Source organism: Myotis lucifugus, unplaced genomic scaffold (genome assembly GCF_000147115.1).
Source record: "Myotis lucifugus unplaced genomic scaffold, Myoluc2.0 scaffold_65, whole genome shotgun sequence".
Lineage (NCBI taxonomy): Eukaryota > Metazoa > Chordata > Mammalia > Chiroptera > Vespertilionidae > Myotis > Myotis lucifugus.
In genome coordinates, this window is record NW_005871113.1 from 5,092,092 (window position 1) to 5,111,770 (window position 19,679).

Genomic DNA, 19,679 nt, shown 5'->3' on the forward strand with positions numbered 1-19,679 from the left:
GTGACAGAATTACTTAAAACTCTTCTGATTGGGTGTTAATCGAGTTATGTCAATCAGAATCAATTTGCTTAACTCATCCTAAGATTGTTCATTGTGTAAATTAAAACGACGACTTTTCGATTAGTCCTATGTTGCATAAAACTGATGTTCTGAAGTTAATTGAGTCAATCCTGTAATTATTAATGTACTGTTAACCGAGAGTGCCTCAAAACCATTGTTTGTCATAGCTGCAGTGACATAAGATGCTTCTGGAAAGAAGAGGAATAGCCTCTCATTACCTCCCTTTTTCCCTTAAAACACTAGCAAAGGCATCCTCCACTGGCATTCTCAGAGTGCTGGACTCAGCATTTGCAAGGTGATAATATATTGGCAAGTTTTACCGATGTTTATTTCCTGCTTAACTTTCTATTTCCATGAAGCGTGAATTTGGAAAACCTATTTTAGACTAGACCTTCATAGTCATGGGAGAAAATGAGTTAATTTGAATGACAAGCCTATATTTATTTCATCTAAATGCATTTTTAAGTTTTTATTTTATTTACTTTTGTTTTCTCTCAGCATTATAGGGATTGACTGGATTAGAGTTCTATGCTGCTATTACATTTGTGCTTTGAGCCTCTATGTGGCCCGATGTACTACATATCATGTTTCCTTCTTAGAGCCATTCTTTCTTTTCTTAAAATTAAATTTATTGGGGTAACATTGGTTAATAACATTATACAAGTTTCAAGCATACAATTTTATAATACATCATTTGTATATTCCATTGTGTGCTCACCACCCAAAGTCTAGTCCAGTGATGGCGAACCTTTTGAGCTCGGCGTGTCAGCATTTTGAAAACCCTAACTTAACTCTGGTGCCGTGTCACATATAGAAATTTTTTGATATTTGCAACCATAGTAAAACAAAGACTTACATTTTTGATATTTATTTTATATATTTAAATGCCATTTAACAAAGAAAAATCAACCAAAAAAATGAGTTCGCATGTCACCTCTGACACGCGTGTCATAGGTTGGCCATCACTGGTCTAGTCTCCTATCACCATATATTTGATCCCCTTTACCCTCTTCATCCTTCCTCTACTCTCTTCTCCTCTGGTAACTACCATACTGTTGTCTGTGTCTGTGAGTTTGTTTGTTTTATTTGTTCATTTGTTGTTGTTTTTGTTTTATATCCCACATATGAATAAAATAATATGGTTCTTATCCTTTTCTATCTGACTTATTTCACTTAGCATGGTATTCTCAAGATTCATAGTATTCCACTGTATGTATGTACCACATTTGTTTATTCAATCATCCATCCAAGGATACTTAGGTTATTTCCATGTCTTGGCTATTGTGAATAGTGCTGCAGTGAACACCGGGGTATAGATATCTTTATGAAGAAGTGTTTTCAAATTTTTCTGGTAGATACCCAGAAGAAGGATTGTTAGGTCATATGGTAGCTCTGTTCTTAATTCTTTGAGGAATATCCATACTGTTTTCCATAGAGGCAGCACCAATTTGCATTCGCACCTTCAGTGTTACAAGTGTTCCCTTTTTCCACATCCTCTCCAACACTTGTTATTGCTTATCTTATTGATAATAGTCATTTTAACAGGTGTAAGGTGGTATCTCGTTGTGGTTTTGATAAGCATTTCCATTATTGCTAGTGACGTTGAGCATCTCTTTTCTTTTCCAACCTGCTCTGCATCCCGGGAGGCTGACCTATATGGATTTTGTCAATAGTCTCCCATGCTTTCTGGCTCCTGGCTGGCTTTAACTTGTGAGGTCTACCACCTTGAGCTGTCATAATAGCCTAGCTTTTTTCCCCTTGAATAAAGTTTACATCTCCACCTTGCTCTCCTTGGGTTTGGATAGGTTTAGGTGGCTTAAAGTTTCCAACTGTTATTAACCCTGGGGTACTGCACTATCCCTGAGGTTTCCCTCAGTGGCGTGCTGGGGCCAGCTGCGCTGGCTGGTATTGCCTGTCAAGATTTGATCATGCACATCTCTTGCGTATTTCTGGCTTGGGGACCTCACCTTGGTAACTTGAAATCTGCCATGGTGGAAGTATTTGCACCTCGGAAATTGGCAATTGCTGTAAATCAGGGCTCCCACCCCCAAGTCAGTGACCAGCACACTACTGCCAGTACCTCACCGATGCCTTTGTTAATAACACTCCTCTAATGATCTATCTCTGTGTGCCATTGTCTTCTTGTCAGGCCTCTGCCTATAGAACCAGATACTTGGTTAGGGAGCTGATGTGGAGTTATGTGCTATGTAGACTGGGGAAGCTAAAGCTAGATGGGAAGTTGGACAAAACTTTCAAATAGACACACGTGTCCCCTGCATTCCTGCCATGTCTGAGACAAAGTAGATGCTCAGATATGTGTTGTATTACACTGAGCTTCCCTTCCTTCCACCCTATCCTTACTGAGCCATTTACCATGAAGTTTTAAAATAACAGAGGAGGCAAATGTAAAACTAACTCAAAAAATATTTTTTTCTAGTACCATTTAATATTTTTACTTGCTTGTTTTGAGTCATACTTTTTTTGAGTTCTGGGAATGATATTTTTGGTGTTATTCAATACTGGTTTAAGAGTTTTGTTCAAAATACCTATAAAATATACAGATATACATTAAGGAAGTATTATGACTATAAAATGAGAATAATTGTTAATTAATTGATTGCACTACTTTTTAGCAAGTGATCACATACATATAAATATTTCCAAACTGTTGCGGCCAAAGGTAAACTGAGTGGGGGGGGGGCGGGCGGGTGAAAGGATTAAGGAAAAGACAGACAAGAGAATGAAAGCTGGGTCTCGGTGGGACGCTGCTCCCTGATGAGGAGACAACAACAGCGCCCACAAGCCGTGTCTTTATTTTATAGCAGATGCCACGAGGCAAAGTAGGGGTGTGATCACGTTGTTTACAGCATTCTCGTGAGCTCCAATCCTACTCAACTACATGCACCTGAACTCCACCACAAGGCACGTGGGGCCACGTGTTTGGACCATAGGTTCAAGCTTACTACTACAGCCGTTGGCTATGATTGTGCTGGGAGGGCCCTGCCCTCCAGCTGGGACTTGCACATGGCAATGAGAGGACCCTGTCCTTTCATTAGTCCGAGGCTTGAACCTGGCCAAAACACCCTAACCGCGCCCCACACCAAACAGTAATTTAACATATCGCTGACCCCTCTCCTTTATGAAGTGAAATATCATTGACTATAAAAAAAAGTCTCTGCATTTCTAACACAGTTTCATGTATAGTCTCATTCTCTTCCATACTGCTTGTAAAACCTGTTTTTACTGTTTTAAAATCCTTTAATTTGATGCATAATGAAGATGGAGGTCATGTTTTGGAAACCGTGCACTTAGGGATAAATACCCAGTAAATGCAGCGTTTGAGTGTGCTTTTCAAATTGAAATCTCTCTTTTGTAATTTACCGGCTTAATAAAAAAAATGTATTTCAGTAGGATATTAAAATCAGAGACAAAGCAAATAACTATTGAATCTCTAAGGAGTTCAGTTTGTATTGTGCAAAGATTGGGCCCTTGACAATTTACAAGACTGATTTTCATGGAATTTTACTGTTGAAAAAGCACAATGGAGCCACAAAGTGACTTGCTGATAATTAAGATTTTAGGTGTTTCATTTAGGTGTACTGTATTGACTATGCTTCTGATTTTTCATCCTATCCTCCTTTCTCCCCCAAACTACCAAATCTTGGTCTGTCCTTTTGTTTATTAAAAACTTAATTTCTGGAATAGATTTTATATAGGTTCAGGCAAATCAAACTGTTGTTTCCTGGTCTTTGTTTACTGCTTAGAGACAAACCTCTTGTTCTCTTCCTTTACCTCCATCATTATTTTTCTATTGTTTTCTATTATTTTTCTAAAATAAAGGAAAATATATTTTTTTTACTCCAACTTGCTTTTTGTAAAAGCACTGATACCCTTAGGAATCTATAACATTGCAAAGGATTCTCTTGCAAGTAAAACTATCTGAAGTTATTAGAAGCACACTGTGGAGTTTTTACTGTAGCCCCCCTGAATAACCAGGATTGGCAGGCAATAACAAATTTGTGTCAACCGCCTGCTGAATGTAGCTTTTATCTGTGTAATTGCCCAAACTGAGTCACTTTTCTAAGTCATTGCTTTGGTTAGTTTCTCCTTTGTTATTTGTGGTAATTAGGATGGAAAGCAATTTTCTAATAATTTCTTTTTAGAATATCTCTGGGTTATGTTTTATGGGCAAATGGTAGGTTTGGAATGATTTTGACACATCTGACTACTGCAGCGTAGCCTGGCTCATGCCCTATCAGCTGAAGAAGCTTTATGTGGGGGGTTGGGGGAGGGTCTTTCCAATTTTTAGAGAAATGTTTGTTTTATCCTACAAAGAGGAAAACTATGTGTGGGCTGAGGGAGGTTGAATTTAGGAAACCTTACATTTGATTGCACACACTCTTGCAGCTAAAGACCCTCAGGGGGTAAAAAGGATCAGAGGGAGGCAGGAGACTCTGGCTCATTTGCATCAAAGACTGGAGACCCAGGGAACTTTGAGATGAGAGCCAATAAATCACGGCTAGGGCGGCCAGGTTGAACCCACACATCTTACTCAACAATGTGGGAGGGACTTGTTCAGCGTAGACAACATGAATTTGGTGGCAGGCGTGGTGCTTCACAGCAGGCCACTGGCCAATTGGACTCAGATCCACCGAGATTCACTTCTTTATTTTACTTAACGGATCTTCTCTCCTTTAAAAAGTCCCACCTCACTAAACAGCAAGGGGGAGACTAGGTTTGGTGGACTCTGAACTGCCCAGTTAGTGGTATCTCAAGCTCTTCCATGTTATTTATTTATTTTTTTTATTTTTAAATATATTTTATTGATTTTTTACAGAGAGGAAAGGAGAGAGATAGAGAGTTAGAAACATCGATGAGAGAGAAACATCGACCAGCTGCCTCCTGCACATCTCCTACTGGGGATGTGCCCACAACCCAGGTACATGCCCTTGACCGGAATCGAACCTGGGACCTTTCAGTCCGCAGGCCGACGCTCTATCCACTGAGCCAAACCGGTTTCGGCAAGCTCTTCCATTTTAAATAATCCTTTTGGGTCTCTCTTGGGTTCAGATGCCAATTCTACCCATCCCCTTGCTTCTCTCCAAGATGGGTGAGTGGGGTGGAGGCCAGCACTTAGCCTAGCCTCTGGAGCCTCAGATCCCCAGATGCAAAACTTTATTTCTTCCCTCTAGTTTCTTGGGTCTCTAGCAATAGCCCTGGTGTGCTGGTCACTGGGTGACCAACTGATCTATGGGCTCAAGGGTGCAGCTGGTGAACCTATGTTCCATTCTTTGAAAAGAACTTGGTGTCCTGTCCCAATCCTACACATATCCTCTCTCTCTCTCCCCTTCTCTGTAACTTGATAATCCAGGCTCTCACTGGTGCTGCAGCTCACCTCTGATATTTTACTGAACCGCCAAGTTGATCCTTGCCTTGGGCGGTTTGATAAGACAAGGCCTTTGGTCACCTTACTCCACTGTGATAACCATCTCTTCATGCAATTTCAGCAGCAGCAGTAGCAGGGCAGTTGGGAGCTTCTGGGTTCTTTGCAGACCCCATGGGAGCTGAGGGAGGCTCAGTGGTGCTAACACAGCCAGGTTTGCTGTGCAGCACCTTTGAGTTGCCGATGGGTGTTCTCTCCCACCCCTGAGTCTCAAATGGGGATCCAGGCACAAATTCTTCCTTCTTTGCCTCCTCTCCTGTCCCTCCTCCTCTCCTGTCACTGTGTGGAAGCAGGACTGTTATAGAAATACTAAATTTTAAGAAGAGACTATAGTTTGTAAGTGAGGGAAGAGACAAAACATTGCAAAGACTGACAGGAGCCCTAACCAGTTTGGCTCAGTGGCTAGAGCATCGGCCTGCGGACTCAAGGGTGCCAGGTTCGATTCCGGTCAAGGGCATGTACCTTGGTTGCGGGCACATCCCCAGTAGGGAGTGTGTAGGAGGCAGCTGATCGATGTTTCTCGCTCATCGATGTTTCTAACTCTCTATTTCTTTCCCTCTCTGTAAAACAAAGCAATAAAATATATTTAAAAAAAAAGACTGACAGGAGAGGCCAAGCATTGATAGGAGGAAACCATTACTCCTACCCATGTCAGTATTTCCTGAGGGCATCCTTGTGTATCACAAGGTAAGTCATAATATATGATGACAATACTGGGAATGTTGACTCATCAATGAAAGATCTTATTATACTTAGTGTTCCTATAGGAAGGCACATAAATATTAGGTGTTACAAAGATTTTCATAGAAATGGTCTGATTGTAGTATTTGAAATGGGATAAGAAGGAGATTCTGTAATATATGATTAAAAGCATGGATTTTGAAGCGAGACAGATCCAGGTTCAATCCCCACTCTCATCTGCTCTATTCCTCAGAAGCTCAGTTTCTTCATGAATAAATGAAATCCATGACACTACATTCAGTTAAGTAATACCCCCTCATAAAGGTTGTTGTAAAGGTTAAAAAAAATCTTAATCTATATATATAAAAGCCTAATATGCAAAGTGTCCCCTCAGGAGTTCAACCAACTTCGAGTTCCATTGCTCGCTATGCCATGTGCTGACCACCAGGGAACGACACGGAACTAAGGAAGACGCTGGCTGGCAGCTGGCAGCTGGGTAAGGGAGGCTCTGGCAGGTGGCTGGCAGCGGCAAGGGACCCTACCCATGCACGAGTTTCGTGCACTGGGCCTCTAGTATATAATAAAGTACTTAGTATAGAGCCTGACACAAAGTAAATAAATATCAATAACTTCTACCCATTCTCAGTAATATGTGGAATATAGCTTATGTGGAATCCCTTAGTTCCTGATGCTATATATGACATTATGACATCTGTATGGGTATCTCTGATCTTGTATCATCTTGTGTTCTGGAAGGTAATTTTCAGGTCAATTATTTGTAGTTCATAAGTTGAAGGCAATCCAGAATATTTCCCTTTTCCAGCCAAGCAGAGTGGGGAGGGGGGGGTCACATGTATGGGCTATGGCAGGTGGGCCAGGATGAATTTCTTTCCTGTTGGAGACAGATGGCTTTCTGACTGGGACTAGAATTCTTTCTTCCGTTGGCTCAAGTCCTTGGATAACGAGGGAATGCCTAGACCTTCTGTCACATCATGGGGTCTTGCTCCCGGCAAGCTCTCATTTCTTGCTTGGGTTCGCAGTAGATAAACTGCTTTGGAATTTTAAATTCTATGATGAGAAATCCTCTGAGTGGATGGTCAATAGGCTGATGATTCTATTCTTGCAGCACTTCCTATTTTTCTGGTTCCTTTCTAAAGTCAAAGAAAATGCTGGTGGACTTACCTGTTTCTTCCCCAGTAAAGCTGTAGGTGAATATGCACCCCAGGGACAGTGGGAATGCTTGAGGAATGATGAATACCTTTAAAGGATCACCAGAATATTTCATGAGAAATTGCAATAATATCTGGAACCTGAAATATATCCTGGTTTTATTTTTATTTTTTTTAGTAAATGAAAAATTTAATCAATAACTTATTTTTTTCTGATTAAATTCATTAAAAATTAAGCATATACCTACTTTTATGAAAGTAATATTTGCTCATGGTTAAAAAATCAAACTGAAGGGCTTATAAAGGAAACAAACATCCTATACCTTGTCCCTTTGCCCATTCTGCTAACCAAAGACCACATGTTCTAATTTTAGCTGTTTCTTCTTACAGTTTCTTCCATGTCTCTAAATAACATGCATCACAACTATTTCTAGATTTATTAATTTTAGATATCTCGTGGCTTCTGTTAATTTAGCTGAGGTTTTAGCTCACTTTATTTACTTTCTACCTCCTAAGATTATATTGCTCCCTTATTGGTTATTTTTGCAATTTGAAGTAAAATATTAATACCTTATCATAGCAACTCTAGATACCATCTCATGATTGTTCTCTTTTATTTCTCTAAGCTTATCATTTGTATTTTTACAGTGTCAGAATTGATGAGGTTATATTCAGATACTTAATAATTAGATATTCCATGCTTGACTATGCTGGTTTTAAAAGTTGGAAATTAAGATGTTTATAATTATGACAATAATGTGACATAGTGTATTTTGATTTCCTTTCTTGCACAGCTTTTTTTCCGATGCTTCTAATTTCTTTTCCTGCCCTCCAAAGTATATACCTTTATTGAATTTTTATGTTGTTTATTCCTATATAACTCACTTCTGAAATGTCTGTTCTCTGAACCATTGTGTATGGAATGATTTCTATTAGTTCCCCCTGCTTTCTACACTTGGAGCCATTTCCCCTACTTCCCATGCTGTCTTCTTTCTTCCTTTACACCCACATTTTTGCTGATATACATTCTAGAGTAACTCCCCAAGAAAGGATATCTGGAAAATAAATTACCTGAGTCTTTGCATACTTGAAAATATCATTATTCTATCCTCACATTTGATTGTTTTAAAATTTTAAAAAGTCTTCTGGCCTTCTCCCATGTTCTTTCTGTTGTTTTTATTAGGTTGCATGTTGATCCTCTTGGATTGACCTTCTAAGTCTTATTTTTTTTCTTATGTTTCTTATCTTTTGTTCCTTTTTTATCTTCTAATATTTATGCTGAATTTTAAATTTTTACTCACTTAAAAAGTCCTCACCCAGGATATGTTTTTATTGATTTTTAGAGAGAAAGGAAGGGAAGGAGGGATGGGGGGGGGGGGGAAGAGAGAGAGAGAGAGAGAGAGAGAGAGAGAGAGAGAGAGAGAGATGAGAGAGAAACAATGATTGGTTGGCTCCTGTATGCACCCTGACTGGGTATCAAAACTTCAACCTAGCTGTGTGCCCTGACCAGAAATCAAACCTCCTAGGATGGCAAATGTTAATCAGAGTCACGGAGGTCAATTTGTAGCTTCTGGCCCAAAGACTGACAAGCTGAAGATGCTGGATGGAGCCCAGAAGAAATTATCTTGGTATCTTTCTTGTTTCATATTACCAGAATACTTTCATTGAGATAAAAAAATTCATACTGGAAAATGTCTCTTGGGAATCGCTGGATTGCTACAGGATCTGTTGGTTGGTTGGTTGATTAACCATGTTTCCTTTGCTAACTTCTTCTTGGGGTCTAGTAACCTTAGCAATTGCATTCAGATGATTCACTCTAAATCGCTGTTCTTTTGGATTCCTTGAAGAGTCACTTTCTTATTCAAGAGACTATTATGGATGGAAGCAAAATTACCTGGTATCGTTGACATTATTTATGTCCTCATTGAATCGCAAGTAATGTGCCCTTTTCTTCTTTTTTTTAACAGATACTAATTTTGTGTTGGGGAACGCACAGATAGTGGATTGGCCTATCGTGTACAGCAATGATGGATTTTGCAAGCTCTCTGGCTATCACAGGGCAGAAGTTATGCAAAAAAGCAGTACCTGCAGGTATTTATCATTGGGCCTGTTCTGTTGGACAACCTATCAGAGCATCTTTCGGAAAAAGAAATGGCTTACTCAGGGTGGGAATCACCTTTCTCTCATTCAGTGTTTATTCAGGAATATTTATGGCAATATCATCTCCATGTCACACACTGTACTGGGAAAATCAAAGACTTAAAACATGGTTCCCACAACTGCTGAACTCCCAGTCAGTAAGATTTGGGGGAGGGGGGAGGGGAACCTAGAAAAACTCAGAAAAATCATTTTATCTATAGAATGTGAACTCAGAAATTGATAAGGTTTTAGATAAAACTGAATGTGAAAGTTAGAAGATTAAATAAAATGAAATTTTAGATGATTAATTTTTAGGATTTATGGCTATTTTAGAGAATACAATGTTGGAAACAAGTGCCTTGATCATAGAGCTTTGCATCAGAAAAAGAGAAGAGAACCCGTATTTTGTTGCCTTCCAGTTCTTGTTACAGCTCTCTCTGATCCCTAACTCAAAGGCAGAGGGTAATGGTGCTAACTGTGCAGCTTGTGTATCGGACAGGGTTACTTACCAAGCAGCACCTTTGGGCAGTGGTGTTAGAACAGCTCTTTCGAAGTGTCTTCAAGGTGTTGAGTGGAACACGGATCCTCCCTCCTGCCTTGCATTTCCCTGCAGAGCCCTGGCAGGGCTGGGCTCAGCACAGCCTTAGGCTCCTCTCACTCCCCTCTTTTTCCTGAGTCCTCTGCCTTCAGTGTGTTTGCAAGAAGCAGAATCATTTTCCTAATCCTTCCAAATCAAGAAATAATCTCATCCACGAAGGGGGGAAAACGCTGTGTGACCCAGGCATCGTTTTTGGTTTTCAGAGACAATGCATTTTCATGCTAGGAAGTCAGCCAAACAACTAGTTTGGTGAAAAGTATGAAATGTTTTGAAAATATTATTGTTTTCTTAAACTTTAGGTTTTGGGGACTGGGAAATAGAAAGTTTAAGATCCCCCATGCCCAATGCTCAAAGATTAAGAAACTATAGCTCTTAAGTAATACAATAGAATCCTCTTACAGTCGTGGTATGCTTTCATCCTCTTGCGTGTCTATGTCTAGATCCACATCTGCATGTGCACATATGCCATCAGAACTAATTGGGAGAGGTAGCTTCACTTTCTAGTGGGACTTGAGCGGCCTTTCCTTCCCTTTCTTGCTTCTTATTGGTTATAATCAGATACTTTAAGAAAATCAGATCAATTTGCTCATTTAGCCACCTTCAAAAAACAAACCAACCATACGATCCTAAGAAGCTCATGTACTTCCCTGAAGTTGTCCCTTCTCTAGAAATAAGGTAAACCTACCTTGTGCCAGCTATACCAGTACTCCTCAACGCTCGGGAGCCTCTTTCGCTTAATTCTTGCATTGCAGGCATCTGAAGTAGAATGCCCAGGAAAAGGCATCTTACACTACAGCTTAAGAAAGTACATCCGAGAATGAAAACTGGGTGTCATTATGGGCCTCCGTTTATTTGAAGACTCCTTTCTACGGGCATTTGTTTAATCTTGTGAAGTAAATTGCCGGCATTTAGAGCCGGCATCGCATCACTTAAATGGAGGTCACTTATCTAGCAAATTAACTCGGAGAAAGTGGGAGGAAGCTCGAAAAGCTTCCTCTGAACAACCGGCCAAATAAAATGGTCATAGAGCTGAAGCTGTTACCTCCTCGGAGGAATCCTCTTGTTCTTGGCACGGCTAATTCAGTCTTGATCTATTCTTTTTTAAAGATAATTCAACAAGCTGGTTTATAGATGACGAGCACACCCAAAGGCCAAGAGCTAGACATTGGGAAACCACAGGTACTAATAGCTGTCACTGGGCTGGGAAAGGACATAATCAAGGTGACACGGGTTCATAAAGTCCACAGCTAGGACACTTTCCTGACAGGAGCCCGCAGTAAGCCCAAGGCCGCTCCAGTATCAAGCTAAGCATGGCGCTCGACTTGGTGGTTCAGGACTTGCACTCCATATCCTCTGAGGTTCTTCTTAGCTCTGAAATGCTACGATGCAGCAAGTCATCAAGAACCAGTTAGATTCGCATGTGGTATGCACAATTTTAGAAGACGGGGAGTGTCTTGTTTAGGAACCCATGCCACTGCTTCCACCTTCCCTGAGACTTGGGGGCTGAGTGTTGCTGTCTTTGTTATTGTTGCCTGAAGGCCTGGGGTGGGCAGGACAGATGGTCCCTGCATCTATGGGGAGCCTTTGTCAGAAGACTGGCTTTTCCAGCTCCATTGAGAAATAGCTTTTCTTCTCTTTCATTTTGTTAATGTCCTGTGCATGGCTCGCTCTGCCTCGTTGGGGTGTATCCTGTCCCTGGAGGGACCAACCCTCGTCTTTAGACCATAGACAGTGGGGGCCAGGAAAATGGAAAGTTCTGGCAGAGTTTCTGCCTCTGCCGAGAACCAGTACGAGTAGGCAGGAGTTTCTGCCCTCGAGGAGTTTTCTCTAATTTTCCCCATGCTGCTGCTTTACCCGCTTCGTCTACTTTTCTCTAAACGTGAGCAGGAAGGAGTGAGAATTTGTAGAATTTCATCATCAATTTTTTAGCTCAATGCTTCCCCTCTTTTTTTGAGGGGGGCAGAGGGTAGGAAAACAGCTGCATGGATTAGTGGCTGAATCTTCTGGTTCTTTAACTCTGTCTTAATGTTTAGAACATCAAATTGCATCTCTTTTCTTATTTGATTGGAGACCTTTTGTGATCTCCCCCCCCCAACTTGTATTTATTTTTATTGTGAATTAGAAGAAGAAAAGTCTGTGGTCAATTTCCTCTGCATCTTTCCTAAGAGTTCTTTCAGGATGAAGTTTAAATTACTCATGGCTTCTAAGGCCATGCTCTCCTCCATGACCGGGATGTGCTTACCTCTCTGTGTCATCTGCTGCAAATTTCCCCTCATGGTCTATATTCCAGTCATCCTGGACTGAACTGCATTCAGTTCCAGAGTTAACTTCACTCTCATCTCTGTGCCTTTGCACATGCTCACCTGTTGCCTGGAATGTTCTTTCCTTGCTAATTTCCACTTTCTCTTTAGATCTCATTTGTCCTTACCTCTGGGAGGCCTCCTCTGACCACTCAGAGAGTGCTCTGTGACTGTTCTGTGTTGCCTGATTCCTTATGTGTTGTCATACTGTTTTCTGATCTACTCTTCTCCAGTGTGTCTTTCTTATGAGACTGTTTATTTTGGGGAATAGTGATGGAGTCTTGATCACAGTTGAATTCATAAATCCTTTTTGAATGTTTTCTCTCTGTGTGTGTGTGTGTGTGTGTGTGTGTGTGTACTACAGAGCACAGTGCTAGGTATAGAACATATGCTGGTAGAATAATAAATATTTGCTAATCTAACTTGAGCTTTTTTGTTGATTTGCAGTTTTATGTATGGGGAGCTGACTGATAAAGATACAATTGAAAAGGTGCGGCAAACATTTGAGAACTATGAGATGAATTCCTTTGAAATTTTGATGTACAAGAAGAACAGTGAGTATTCAGACCACTCTGAACCATGTCTTAATGTGCTTGGCATCGTAAAATATCTCGCTTCCTCTGTTGCTGTCTTGGGTTTTCTTCTCTCCCAGCAGCTAAATGTTGTTACTTGAACCCATTGTGTGTGTTGGGAAAAATGAATTGATGAGTCAGACTCTTCCTCCTGGGAACATTTGAACGTATCACTAGCCAATCCAATCGTAATCATCTTCCTGCCCAGAGTTAGTGTTTTTCCTGTTGGTTTATTCATGGTGAATTGCTGGCTTAAGGCACTTGTAGACAATATACCTACTAGGGCAGCGGTTCTCAACCTGTGGGTCGCGACCCCTTTGGTGGTCGAACGACCCTTTCACAGGGGTCGCCTAAGACCATCCTGCATATCAGATATTTACATTACGATTCATAACAGTAGCAAAATTACAGTTATGAAGTAGCAACGAAAATAATTTTATGGTTGGGTCACAATAGGAGGAACTGTATTTAAAGGGCCAGAAGGTTGAGAACCACTGTTCTAGGGGGAAGGGAAGAGATGGGACAGAAACTCTGTGTGGTTCATCTTTGTATCTACCTTTCACAGCAGTTGGCACAGCAGGTAACACCAGCAGGTGCCCAGTTAAGAGTTTCTGAATACAATTTGGTTCTCCTAGTGACCTCAGTTTTCCATTATAGACAGTATTGATATTCACAGTGCATTGTTAATTTGTATTTGTTTTGGCTACTTCCACAAAGTATGTTAAAGAAGCTTGAGGTCAGTCCCCATGCACAAGGATAAAGCTTGCTTTTCCGAGGAGAATGGAGAGGAGCTGTGTTAGAAGTATGGAGCGTGGGCAGAGGGCCGCAGCAGGACTGCAGAGGCGTCCAATCGCGCTTTGTTTTAACAACGCGGTTTTGTTGGTAAAGAATCCTGTCCCTTATATACAGGATTGGATGGTAAGTCATAGGTTCAATAGAACATTTCCAGAGCGGTCCCAGTGGCACAGGGGGATACGTGTTTATTTCGGTGGCGTTCAAAGTGACGTGTTTTGCTCTGGAAAGCAGAGGGCACGTGCTGCTTTGATCTGGAAGGACCCAGGACTTGCTTTCAGTCTGGCGTGTTGGAGGAGGCAGGATTGGTTGCTCGCCTGGGTAGATGCTGGTCTGGAGATCAGCTCTGGGCATCCACAAATCCAAGAAGTTGGTCCTGTCGGTTTCAGGGTAGAGATGTTGCCTTGCTCCATCTCACTCCTTCAGCCAGTGGGTGTAGCGACCTACCCCGCTAGTCAGCCTAAGAGGAATGAGGTGGAAGACGGTGAAAGCCACGCCAGTCCTTCCACTCTGGGGAACACGGCCGAGGGTGATAGCTCTGACCAGTTGATGGAATCTTAAAGGTTTTCCACACCAGCAGCTTTGCGTACTGGATGGTGCGAATTTCCCCACAACACACAATACTAATTGGGTAGGTGTGTCACCAAAAGAATTTTTGCCTTTCTCTTTTGCTGCGGAGGTTTCAAGCTTCATCAGACTGTGCATTTATCTTGCTCAAATTCAACGATATGTGTTTGGCACAAAAGGGGAGAGAGAAGGAAACATAATTTAAATAGAGTTAGTGATTTCACTTGCCACTGCCTTCAGTGAGCATCTGCCCCCGAGGGAGTATAAGATGAGAAAAGGGAATTTGCTCTTTCCTCAGCTGCCTCCAGGATGAAGGTCTCATTGAATCTCACGCACTGAAGGCGATTCCGGTGTACGAAGTTCTGTTCTTCAGTGGACGTTGCCTCTGTGTGTGAGTCAGTAGGTTCAGCTGAGTTCTACAAAGAGTCAGCATCCCTTCCCTCCCTGGAGGTTGACTGAGTGGGCTCACTGAGAGGCGCATGCCAGATTGGGCAAAGGGCTCTACTGGGGCTGGGGATTGAATCTGCACAGGCCGATGCTCTAACCACTAAGCACACTGATCAGGGCTATGCTTTTTTTTTTTTAACAGCATTTTATTGACCTACTATGTCAGACACTAGGCTTGCTGCCAGGAATGTGGTTTTGGCAAGAGAGATGCAGCTTCTACTCTTATAGCATTTGCAGGGGTGGGGGCAGCATCCACAGGACAGAGCCATAGTGTCTGTGTTTTTTTTTTAAAAAAGGACCATTTATTTATTTAAAATATTTTTATTGATTTCAGAGAGGAAGGGAGAGGGAGAGAGAGATAGAAACATCAATGATGAGATAGAACCATTGATTGGCTGCCTCCTGTATGCCCCCCACTGGGGATCGAGCCGGAAACCCGGGCCTGTGCCCTGACTGGGAATCGAACCATGACCTGGTTCATAGGCTGACACTCAACCACTGAGCCACACCGGTCAGGCGAGCCATAGTGTCTTGATGGTGACACCATATAGGGGAGTTACTTACTCCCAGCTTAGGAGGTCAGGGAAGGAAGTCATCCTTACAGACAGGAAGTCCATGCAGAAACTGAAGGATAGGTGGGAGTTAGGCAAAGAGAAGGGCAAAGAGTACCCCAGGCTGTTGGAATGCTTAATTGAGTTTGTGATGCCACTTGCCATTGCCTTCAGTGAGGAGGTAGCAGGTGAGAGTGAGGAACAACAGGGCTTCTCAGACTTGGACATGCCTGGGAAGTCACCTGAGAATTGAACTACTCTTTCCATTCAGTAGATCAGGGGAAGGTCAGAGATTCTCTCCCAGGTGATGGTGATGCCGCTGGTCCACCTGTCACACTACGAGGAGCCAGGACAGAAAGCAGCTAGTGAAGGCTGGCTTCCAGGCCTAGGGTGTGTCTTTTTTAATTTTAAATTAAAAAATATATTTTATTGATTTCAGCGAGGAAGGGAGAGGGAGAGAGAGACAGAATTAATGATGAGAGAGAATCATTGATTGGCTGCCTCCTGCACGCCCCTACTGAGGATGGAGCCCACAACCTGGACATGTGTCCTTGACTGGAATCAAATCCGGGACCCTTCAGTCTGCAGGCTGATGCTCTATCCACTGAGCCAAACCAGCTAGGGTGTGTCTTTCTTCATGGCCAACTCCCTGCACCCAACATGGTGCCTGACACAGAAAGTGCTCCACCAAAACTCATGGAGTAATTACATAAAAATGTAAGTAAGTGAGGGGTGGCCAATGGGGCTGCAAGGTTACTAAGGGCCGATGACACAGCCACGTTAAAGAGTTTGGAATTTTTCTCAGGAGCAGCAGTGGTGGGGAAGGAGGGTGGGGGTGAGGGGCATGGAGGGGCTTTAAGCAGGGTTAAGCAGATAATCAGACTTTCATTTTAGAAAGATGATTCCAGTAGAGTGTGGGGATGGAATGGAGCATTGGAGACTGGAGGTGGTGGCTGTTAGGAACCACCCTGGTGACAAGATGAGTGTGGCCTCTGTAGGGGACCAGGCAGTTGAGAGGGTGAGATGTGGGTGGTGGTGGTGGGGAGAGGTGGTGGGAGGAGCCTGAGTGCAGAACTTTGTCAGTGGTGCCCACTGATTGGCTCTTCCTCAGTTTGCCCAGCCCCAGGCAGTGCCCAGGAGGTGGGAAGCACCACTTTTACTGTCAGGACTCCAGTCCGGTCTGAAGTAAAACTCTCCAAGAATCTAGCCAAGAGCCTGGCCTGGAGGAGCTGCTCAGCGAATGTTTGTGTTAGTGACTTTGAAAGGATAGTCCCCAAGAAACAGATGAGTGAAAGAAAAGTATGAGATTCAGAGGGAGGGCATTGAAGCGGGGGAATGAGCAGTGTGGGGCTGGACCGACGGGCGATGCCCCGGAAAACCAGACTGAATCTACGTGGATGGGAGGAGAGGAAGGAGGAGGCAGAGTTTGCTTCTGCTTTCAAACTTTCGGTTCATTAGATGGAAACTTTCAGCATTTCGAAGTAGTGCAGAGTCCCACGGGGGAATCGGCAACCCCGTGGAGATTTTTAAAATGTGAAATGTCATCATCTGAAAGAGTGTTTATTTTTCTCTCTCATTTTTAAATGATTGCATGTTTACTATGGAGAATACATGAGGGTATAAAGAAGAAAAACAATCACCCCAAAGCCTCAAAGACTCAGAGAAATACTCCTATACTCTTAGCTGTTTGGTGTGTTTCCTTTCATTTTTTTGCCTGTGCACATGTTACATAATTGATATGTTGACATAGATGCAATTTGCAATCATACAATTATGTAATCTTCATCACAAAAATTTCCCCATCATTAAAATTCCCCATAAACATCATCTAGAAAGAAGTTTATTGATACTTTCTCTATTGTTGGATATTTATAAGGCTCTAAATTTTCTTTATTAAACACATGTTAAAGTGAATATCTTTGTGCAAAGATATTTTGTGGACTTTATGAAATTTTTCCTAGAAGTTGAGTGTTACTGTGTCAAAGATTATGAACTAAGATTTCTGAGACATTTTGCCAAATAGTGTTCTGGGAAATTGAACCCACTTCCAAGTTCACTTGAAGATTACGAGCATCTGACTCGTCATACTGTACTAGCATTTAATAGTGTAATTTATCAAATTGCCTACAATTAAATTTTTTTTGTTTAATGAGTATTTTTTAATGCTAGTGAGATTGAATAGTTTTCCTACTTAGTATTTTAAATTACCCTTTTATGTTAATTGTTCAGATTCTTTGCCCATATACGGTATTCTATTTAATTCTAGTGTTTTTCTTACTTATTTTCATAAGCTTTTTAATAAATTGTTTTGATTATTTTTTCTCCTCTCCCATTATTTAGTAGAAAGGATCTTCTTTGATAAGCATTCATGTTTTTCTAACCTTTTGGGGAGTTGGGAGTAGAAGGCTTCATGGTGTGATTTGGAGTGAGTGTATGGAATATTCATATCTTGAAGGATGGATTATCTGACAGGTTTATGTCTATTGACCAGTTGAACCAATAAACCTGGGCATTTTGGTAGCCCTCTATATTTTGTATGGTTACTTAGGTATCTCTCAGTATGCTAGAACATTTTCTGACATAAATGACAGTCATCATTAATAAACTCATTCAGTAAATATTTAGGCAGTCACTATTGTGCTAGTCAGTTACTTTTTCCATTTTTCAAGCAAGAAAATCAAGAAGTATCAGCCCTGAATGAAAGCAGTACACCCTCCAGGTCACACTCCCCAGTGTGCGGCCAACTCCACAACTTGTGGCGAGGCCGGTGGCCCCGAGTTCTGGGGCTCTGGGCCCGATTCTCCATCAGAGAAACATTCTGCCAAGCCAGCAAGGAGAAGCTGCTGGCCAAGTACTTATTGATTACCTACTGTCGGCCTGTGGGTATCCAGATATAAGAAACTGACTCTGCCTTTGAAAAGGTTACAATCTAGTTGTGGAGATGAACGCAATAGGAAAACAATCTTATTTTGCCTATTTTCCTAATGGATTGTCTTTTACTTGTTCAGTGTGAGGAGCTGCTTAGATTAAGGGGTATTGCTAAATCATACACATAATGAAAAATATTTCTCCTATTAAAATTTTTCTTTATATATAAAAGTATAACATTTTTAAGTCAGTGTTTTCCTTTGTGTTTCTGAGCTTTATCTAACACTTAGGAATTTATTTATTATTATTATTTTTTATGTGGTTTTATTGATTTTAAAAAGAGGAAGGGAGAGGGAGAGAGATAGAAACATCAATGAGAGAGAAACATCAATCGACTGCCTCTTGCATGCCCCCCTAATAGGGATTGAGCCTGCAATTCGGGCATGGGCTCTGACTGGAAATTGAACCTGGTGACCTCTTGGTGTGTGGGACAATGCTCAACCAACTGAGCCATACTGGCCCAACCAACTGAGCCATACTGGCCCAACCAACTGAGCCATACTGGCCGGGCAGGAATTTATTTTTATATGTTACGTGGCATAGTAATCCAACTTAATTGACTTTCCACATTGTCTATTCGGTTGTCTCAGTAGAGTTGTCCTCCCTTATCTGCGGGGGATACATTACAAGACCCACCCCGCCTCCCCGGATGTCTGAAACTCTGAATAGTATTGAAACCTACATATATTGTCCTGCCTTTTCACTTAAGGGAAGCACTTTACGGCTTCTCATTGGCATGTCTGAATTGCCAGCATCACTACTCTTGCACTTTGGAGACATTATTAAGTAAAATAAGGGTTCCTGGACACAAGCACCGTAATACTGCGGCAGTCGATTTGATCACCGAGACAGCTACTGAGTGACTAGTGGGTGGGGAGCACATACGGAGTGGAGACGCTGGACAAAGGGATGGTTCACCTCCTGGGCGGCATGGCAGGCCCTCCAAGATTTCATCCCAGTACTCAGTACAGTTCGAGATTTCACCACGCTATTCAGGACGATGTGCAATTTAAAATGTATGAAGTGTTTATTTCTGGAATTTTCCATTAAATATTTTTGTGCCACAATTGACCGCAGGTAACTGAAACCTCGGAAAATGAAACCACAATAATGGGGGATTGCTGTACTATTTTTAAAGAATACAGTTCTTTCCTTCTAATTTGAAATGCCCTTTTCTTTATTTGCTAAATTTCTCACATTCCTGGGTTTGTTTCTCTCCTCTCCTTTCCAAGAAATCCTTTTGTAATTTTTATTTTTTTCAGAGAGGAAGGAAGAGGGAGAGAGAGATAGAAACATCAATGGTGAGAGAGAATCATTGATTGGCTGCCTCCTGCAACCCCCCTACTGGGGATTAAGCCCACAACATGGGCATGTGCCTTGACCATAATCAAATCCAGACTCTTCAATCCACAGGCCAACACTCTATCCACTG

General features: G+C 41.8%; 1 protein-coding gene across 1 annotated transcript in view; it reads left to right on the plus strand.

The window, feature by feature from the left end:
- Positions 1–19,679, plus strand: part of KCNH1 (potassium voltage-gated channel subfamily H member 1) — a 259,928-nt gene that overhangs the window by 7,492 nt on the left and 232,757 nt on the right. The window contains exons 2-3 of the mRNA XM_023754816.1: positions 9,321–9,444; positions 12,838–12,944. Of these exons, the coding sequence (XP_023610584.1) occupies positions 9,321–9,444; positions 12,838–12,944 (231 nt within the window). The remainder of the gene's footprint in view (positions 1–9,320; positions 9,445–12,837; positions 12,945–19,679) is intronic.